This window comes from Terrapene carolina, unplaced genomic scaffold, assembly GCF_002925995.2.
Source record: "Terrapene carolina triunguis isolate 2854851 unplaced genomic scaffold, T_m_triunguis-2.0 Scaffold369, whole genome shotgun sequence".
NCBI lineage: Eukaryota > Metazoa > Chordata > Testudines > Emydidae > Terrapene > Terrapene triunguis.
The window spans coordinates 146,259-154,063 of record NW_020664720.1 but is presented as its reverse complement, the minus strand read 5'-3'; the positions used below and the strand labels follow the sequence as shown (position 1 = coordinate 154,063).

Here is a 7,805-nt window from a genome sequence, read left to right as displayed (position 1 = left end):
AAACATGATCCCAATTCCCCCAGTCCCTGTTCCCATTCCCCGCCTTACTTACTGATTCCAGACTATATAGTAAAACTTGAGTTCTGCTTAGCTATACCTTAACCAATCATTTTACTGAAATTTAACTAACCAATCCTACCATACTGTAACATGATTAGCTAACCAATTATATCCCACCACCTTAATTAGTTTACACCCAGCAAAATTAATTATACAGCAGACAGAAACAATTACAGAACCAGACAGAGACCATGCAAATAAACATACAAAACAATACAGAAGTGAGGATTTCACAACGACATCTATACAGACATAAGGGTTTCCCAGCTGTGTCTATTGATAAGTGAGTTCTTAGCAGACAGAAAACTATCAACCTAAATTTCCTTTTACATCTTCTAGGCTCTTTCCTTTCTCTGGAGGTGATAGGAATACAATCCTGTCCTGATATTCCTAACAGCCCAATAGCATCTTATTTCCATGTGACACGTTTGGAATGTGAGGATGTGACCGTTCACTTCCCAGTTTATGGCTGCCTCTGCCGCTTAGCCGAAGGCCTTAGCCTAAGAACCAGGCCTCAGACTGTCACAGTGAGAGAAGGCCCTTACACATACAAAAAGTGATTTTGATTCTTTCTTTTACACCTCTATAACTAGCTAAGTGATAAGAATACACCTAAATTCTTAAAGTATAGGCCAGACTGCCTTGAATATCTATATCCTAACAGGTTTCAGAGTAGCAGCCATGTTAGTCTGTATCCGCAAAAAGAACAGGAGTACTTGTGGCACCTTAGAGACTAACACATTTATTAGAGCATTATATCCTAACAGTCTCTGATTCCCTTGAGCTCACGAATCCCCTCCCACTCCATGCTCCTCTCCCTTCACAGGGGTATCAGGTCTACTGCAGATCCATTTTCTCAGTGAGCTGCAGCTGGAGGTCATGACGTTGAGGTCTTCGTCCAGAAACGCACAGTCTGGTCCTCCTTGTATCTCAAACCTGTAACCCAGAGACAACTGGAGCTAGAGTCAGTGTGTGCCAGGCAGGGAGGGAGCTGCTGCATTCACAGCCCCTCAGGATCCCCCCCTCCCTGCACGAGCACCAGGCCCCGCTCCCGGCAAGAGGGGAAGTTAAAGCAGCCAGTGGGGCATTTACATCACATCTGACCAACACAGAGAAAAAGACTCACCGATGGTCAAACTCGGTCCCGTTGACCCATTTCCAAACCTGGCCCGTGTCCTTCCGGAGGCCGATCCAGTGGTCCAGTTTGCCTTTGTAGGGCAGCAGGGAACCCTTAGAAACCCAATAGACGCAATCAGCTGTGTTAGGCCCTGACTCTGTGCTGCTCCAACACCCACCAGGGCTGTGGGCAGCGGGAGATTTCTAGAGACTTTGGCCTTTGTTATTGGGTGAAGGGAACCAGTAAGTATTAACCCTTCACCCTCCCCAGTCTTCTTTTCGGGGCTGTGGCACCTACTGGGTGAAGCAGGAATTGAGCTGCAAGGTCACTGTCCGCCCAGCAGCCCCTTCTCAGAGCACAGCAGGGCCGGGGGGGAGGAGGGAGAAGGGAGCTGGAGGGTGAGGGCAGAGATATCCCTGCCACCAGGGCAGGGAAGTGAGGAGAGGACAATGTAGGGTTGCCAAGTGTCCGTTTTTTTACCAGAAAGTTTGGTCGAAAAGAGAAACGGGCAGCCTTTACCTGTAGCAACCAGCCTCCACCACCAGGGGGTGGGAAGAGCAGGCTCTGCTTAGCAGCTGCGACTCTTCCCATCCCGCAGCCTGATGGAGAGAACTTGCTGGCTGCTGGACCGGTTTCCAAAGTAGGTACCGGACCAGCGCCGTCTGAGGGGAAGGGGGGAGACTTGTCTGCCTCTCGCTGCCCTACTGTGCCCCAATTTCCCCAGCCCCTCGCTCCAGGGACTGACCCCTGCCGTGCCCCCCTGTGCCCCGATTGGGCAGGGGGACAGGCTCCATGTCAGCTCCTCCCAGCTCAGCTCTGCGGGCGGCAGGAGAGTCCCGGGGAATGGGGGAACGAGTGATTGGAGTGGGGGCAGGTGGGGTAGAGGGTGGGGCCTTGGAGGAAGAGGCGGGGCAGAGGGTGGGGCCTCGGGGAAAGGAGTGGGGCAGTGGTGTTGAGTTGTCAGGAATTAGAAAGTTGGCAACCCTAGAGAAGAGGAGGAATAAAGCCGGCCTCACCTTCAGCTGGATTCCCCCCGCCCCACCCAGGAGGGAACCCTGGGGCGGGGCTGAGCTGGGGGGGGCAGGTTCTCACCCCCTCCACCCCCCAGGCAGCCCATTGGCCTGGAGCTGACTGAGGCAGCCCAGCCCTGCACAGGGGGAGTCTCCCACCTGGGCTCTGGCAGATGCAGGGTCGAGGTGGCTGGAGCCCCAGGTCCAGCCAGGATTCAGCTGCCAGAACCGCACTGACTCTGGCCGCCCAGCCTGGAAGGCACCCGGGCTCCTCTCTGCCCTACAGGGGCTGAGCCCAGCCTGACTCCAGCCCTGTCTGTGGTGCCAGCGATCGCTGGGCTTGGCACAAAGCATCTATCCGGGCTTCTCACCAGCTGCTGCGGACTCTCAATCCCAGCCAGGGAGGCAGCGTGTGACGAGCAGAAGCTCCGGCTGTAGGTCCAGTTCCCTTCGGCCTTAGAAAAATAGTAACATTTCCCTTGGATCCGGATCCAGCCGTCCGGGCACCAGGAGGCGGCAGGGGGGCATGGAGGAGACGGCCTAGATTTTTCCACTGGAAAAAACAAAACACAAGGTGAGAGATCGGCCCGTCTCTCAGCTCTGTGGAGAACAAGCAGGGCCAGAAACAAGAACTGCCCGATGGGATCAGACTGATGGGAGAGAGGGGCCAGTCTGAAAGTGGTCAGCAACAGCTGCTTCAGAGGACATGGCCACCAATCCGACAAGCAGTGTAGTTGGAGTTTGTTATAACACACACACTGCGGTAGTGCCAGAGGCCAACCAGGCCACAGCCCCCATCGGGCTGGGGATGTACAAAGTGTGCAGTGAAGGGAATGGGGAAGGTGAGAGCCAGGGAGGAGTATGTCTGATAGGGGCGCTGGAACTGGAGTAGTAAGGGGGGCCATGCCCCCCCATGTTTTAACGCGGGAGGGCCAGGCCTGCCCACTTGTTAACCTGGGCGTAGAGTCTCGGGCAGGCACAGTGGTGGCGGAGGCAGGGGCTGCGCTTCACAGCTGGGGAGCTGAGAAGGGGGATCAGTTCCCCGCCATGACGCACAGCCCCTGCTAGCGGCACCAGCCTCATGGGGGGCTGAGGTGGGCCTTAGTTCCCCTCCCCCCACCATGGGGCCCCACCCTCTGCTCCTCTTCCCTTCCGAGGCTCTGCCACCTGGCCAGGCCAGAAGCCAGAGCTGGGGTGTGGTAAGAGCCACCCAGGGAACCCGGGCTGCTGTGGGGAGCCCCAGACACTCCACCGGCCCTGGGGGAAAAGGAGTGGGGGAGGCCTAGAGAGACTCCTGTCTGACCTGACTGCTAAAGCAGAGAGGCCAGGGACAGATGAGGTGGACCTGTGAGCCGCGAAGGAAGAAAGCTCCACACCCAGAGACTGAATCATCGGGGGTTGGGAACTTACCTATCAAAATTGCTACTAGAGCAATGACGACGACCGTCATAACCACGGTTATGGCTCTGAGGACAGCTGGACGTTCCCATACTGCAGGTTTTCTGGAGCTGGAATTAGCTGGATGACCTGGAAGATCAAAACCTGTTAATCATAGAGTATCAGGGTTGGAAGGGACCTCAGGAGATCTAGTCCAACCCCCTGCTCAAAGCATGGCAAATTCCCAGACTTTTTTTTTTAAAACCCAGTTCCCTAAATGGCCCCCCTCAAGGATTGAACTCACAGCCCTGGGTTTAGCAGGCTAATGCTCAAACCACTGAGCTATCCTGACTCAAACTAGAATTGTTTGCCATCAGGCTCTGATCTGACACACACCAGATATTTATTTTGACATCTTAAATGGTTCTGTCCCAGCTCTGGACACAAATATTAACTCGAACTCCCATTCAGACTGCAAAGGAGAACATCATGCCCCAAATCACCAGCTCAATTAATCCCCAGAAAGGACCCTGCAGAATTCAGAGGAGGATGATCAAGGGCCTGGAAAATCCACAACAAGAGTTTGAAAAGCCTAGGATTGTTCACCATAGATGGAGGTGAATGAGAGGGGACAGGATAAACAGATTCTAAAAGTTTATTCATAAAAGAAATATAGATGAGAGCTAGAATTGGTTAAATGGAATCAATTCCATACAGTAATGGCAAAGTTCTTGGTTCAGGCTTGTAGCAGTGATGGAATAAACTGAAGGTTCAAATCAAGTCTCTGGAATACATCCCCAGCTGGGATGGGTCATCAGTCCTTTGTGTAGAGCTTCAGTTTGTACAAAGTCCCTCCGGAGGTATGAAGCAGGAGGGAAGACAAGATGGAGGAGTTTCTAGGGCTTTTAATACTCTCTGCCCTAGGAGGACACCTCTTTGTTCTTACTGTGGAAAATTCCAGCAGCAAGATGGAGTCTGGAGTCACATGGGCAAGTCACATGTCCATGCATGACTCAGTTTGCAGGCTGAAGCCATTGTTTACATGCTAGTTTGAACCTTTTCAGGAAAGCTCAGATGTGGATTGGCATCTCCCAAGGTTCACTGTCTCTTAAGTGTTTCTTGTTTGGGCACTTACTGAGAATAGTCCCTTCTCAAGAGTTAGCTGACCAAATGTTTTACTGAGGCTTCTTAGAATCAAAACACCTTGATATACAAGTACATAGCCAATATTTATAACTTCAACTACAAAAATTCACACACACACACAGATAGCCTAATCATAACCAGCAAATCATAACCTTTCCATAGACACCTTACACAACAACCTTTGTATAATATTTGCTGCAAATATATAACAGTGGTTGCAACAATGATCTATATGGTCACAGGTTATGTCAGTAATGTCACAAGGGGATTATGGCAGGGCAGGGGTAAACCCCTTGAACACCCTGCTAAAATGCTGGCTAAAGCCCTAATGTCTGGTAGGAAGGCCAGGTGCAGGGGGCCCAGGTAGTCAGCAGAGAGCCCAGCTACAGGCCCAGATGAGGGCTGGCTCACTCCTATGAGTTGAGTTAAGTAGCGACAGCTGGGCTGAGGAGGGCTATAAAAGCCCTGAGGAAAGCTCAATCAGGAGGCTAGCCTGGGAGGGTTACATCTCTGTCACCTCACCAAAAGAAAGGAGCCTCACGGGCCAGGAGACCCTGGGAGGGTCTGACTGGGGATAGCTGTTGGGGGAGAAGGGGAGATAACACTGTTGCACTGTAAATAAAGACACAAGGGTGAAGCACTGAAGAAGGCGTGGGGACTCTTTAGTTTAACCAGCCAACACAGGGCCCAGACATGAGAGAGTGGAAACCTGTGTAGACCCTGTGACACTGGGGGCTTGTCCAGGATCCTCCTAGCCATCGCTAATAGTGGCTGCCGGCATGGAGGAGACCCTAAAATGGCTGGTGACCACGGTGCAAGAAATGCAACAGTCCCAACAGACAGAACGGCAGGCCCTGATGATATGGCAGGCAGACCAACAGCAGACACTCCAGGAGTTTATCAGGGAACAGTCAGCGACCCAACAGATCCTCCAAAAGGTGGTGAGTCTGGCACTGGGGGACAGGACCAGGATGCCGGGGTGGGGCTCTGCAAGATGGGCCCCACAGATGACCCAGATGCATCCCTGGGGACTTTCGAATGGGTGGCTACAGCGGCCGGCTGGGTGTGGGCGACCTGGGCCCTGTGGCTAGGTGAAGCACTGAAGAAAGCCAACACAGGCCCCTCCCATGGGAGAGTGGAAACCTGTGCAGACCGTGTGACAGGGATATTCAATTAGATTAAAGAGTTGGGAAAGGAACTATTTTTTCCAGCCAATGTATAATTAGACTGTGGAACTCACTGCCACAGGAAATTGATGGAAAGAATTTAGGAAAGTTAAAGGGATTGAGCATTTATATGGTTAACATGAATATCCAGAGTTGCCATAATTAACAACCAAAGGTTGGCAGGAACGTTGGAAGAGCGCCTGCGTCCCAGGGAGAGTGAATCCAGGGAACCCCTGCTGGAGTTCAATCTTAGCAAATCCTCTTCCCTAGCGCCCAGAGACATCTGAGGGCATGATAAATTCACTGGCAAAACACAAGTGAATGCGCTGTGGCTACAGGCAGCTACACCTGCTCCTGGCCATGCACGGAGGCAGGCTCTGCATACAGGGCCGGCTCCAGGGTTTTGGCTGCCCCAAGCAGCCAAAACGAAACAAAACAAAAAAAAAGCCACGATCGCGATCTGCGGCAGCAATTCGGCGGGAGGTCCTTCGCTCCCAGGCGGAGTGAGGGACCGTCCGCCGAATTGCCGCCGAATACCTGGCCGTGCCGCCCCTCTCCGGAGCGGCCGCCCCAAGCACCTGCTTGACAAGCTGGTGCCTGGAGCCGGCCCTGTCTGCATGGGTTATGAGTGCAAACACCTCAACTCACACACTGGAAGGACAACCAACCAGAAGGAAAGAGCAGTGACAAGAGTGACCCAGGAAGACATGAGCCAAACGTTTTCAAGGGGGTAGAACATGTGCAGTCCTAGAAACCATACGTGCACCTGCCACACAAGAGAGCATGTGCAGCACGAGCCGAGTCCATTGGAGCAATACAGCCTCTGCTGCACGGGGCGGGGGTGGGTGGGAGGAGGAGGAAAGACAGCTACACCCACCCCTGAAAGGCATCTCCTCTCTCCAGCCTGTTCCTAGGCAGGGAACCTCCAGTTACCTGGTTCTCCTCCACTCTTCAAGTCTATGGCATTGGTAAGAGGCTGTCCAAGGGGATCTGCTTCCGCTCCCTCCCCCATCTCTCCTCTCAGTGAGGCAGTGGTGGGTGCTGGGCTCTGATCAACTCGGAGCCAGTTGCAGGAAATGGCTCTACGCAGCCATGGCAGAGTCGGTTCCAGACAGCTAAAGTGTTCCTGGCTTTGGCTCCTCTCCCAGCTGACCTAGAATCTGCAATGACAGAGTCAGGACAGTATAAGGGTCAGTGGGGTTTGTCTGTGGTGTCCCATCCCCCCCGTCCCTCAGAACAAAAGCCCAGCACAGTGTGGTACATAACCCCCTCCTGTGTCATCAGGCCCCTCATTGAAGATTCCCCATTTCCTCTCACTCCTCAATTGGGAGTTGGGCAGGAGAGGGACACACGGACGCTGGGTGTGGAGTGCAGGCTGGGATGTGCACACGCCGTTTATGTCTGGAGTGAGGGGCACACAATGCAGAGCTGTGTGTAGTGCCTCCCCCTGCACTGGCAACTCTGGGAAGTTTGGGGTGGGGGGTGAGTTTGAGATGCAGCTTTGAGAGGGGCACAGACACAGCACCTTGGAAGGACTCTCAGGGACACAGTCTCCCCCTCCCCCCAGTTGGATAAAAATCAGTGGTTTAAAATTTGTTTTTATTTAAATAAATACGGTTTTAAAAGAAACCAATTTAAAATTAAACTTGAAATAACAGTATGTTAAGGCCTAAACTTACCATAATCCATTAAAATAACTTAAATTAAAAGGAATAATATTCCAGCAGAACATGTTTGCTGATGAAGTTTTGAAGAAAGTCAAGTCACTGAACTGGTGCCAGTCACTGGCTAAGCACCGGTGACAGAGTTTGTTAAAGCAGCTTTGGACAGCAGTAGCCTCTTGTGCAGGTGCAGAGACTATTCTCTTCATTTCAGTTTATTCAAAGTTAAGAAACCGACTGGGAGTTGAAAAAGCAGCAAAGCTTGTTT

General features: G+C 52.4%; 1 protein-coding gene across 1 annotated transcript; it reads right to left on the bottom strand.

Annotated features, from left to right (window-relative positions):
* Positions 1 to 845: 845 nt before the first annotated feature.
* Positions 846 to 6,888, bottom strand: LOC112117564 (C-type lectin domain family 2 member D-like). The gene is made up of 5 exons (XM_024215558.1): positions 6,810 to 6,888; positions 3,598 to 3,714; positions 2,559 to 2,740; positions 1,187 to 1,290; positions 846 to 996 (listed from the first exon to the last, which is right to left on the bottom strand). Exons 1-5 carry the CDS (start codon positions 6,886 to 6,888, stop codon positions 846 to 848), a joined length of 633 nt encoding a protein of 210 aa, XP_024071326.1.
* Positions 6,889 to 7,805: the final 917 nt, after the last annotated feature.

Excerpts from the sequence above, each read along its gene's own strand:
- LOC112117564 (XM_024215558.1), bottom strand. The coding sequence starts at position 6,888 with ATGGGGGAGGGAGCGGAAGCAGATCCCCTTGGACAGCCTCTTACCAAT. Across the intron at positions 1,291-2,558 it reads TTGAGAGTCCGCAGCAGCTG|GGTTCCCTGCTGCCCTACAA; the intron begins GTGAGAAGCCCG and ends TGGGTTTCTAAG. Across the intron at positions 997-1,186 it reads GGGACCGAGTTTGACCATCG|GTTTGAGATACAAGGAGGAC; the intron begins GTGAGTCTTTTT and ends TCTGGGTTACAG.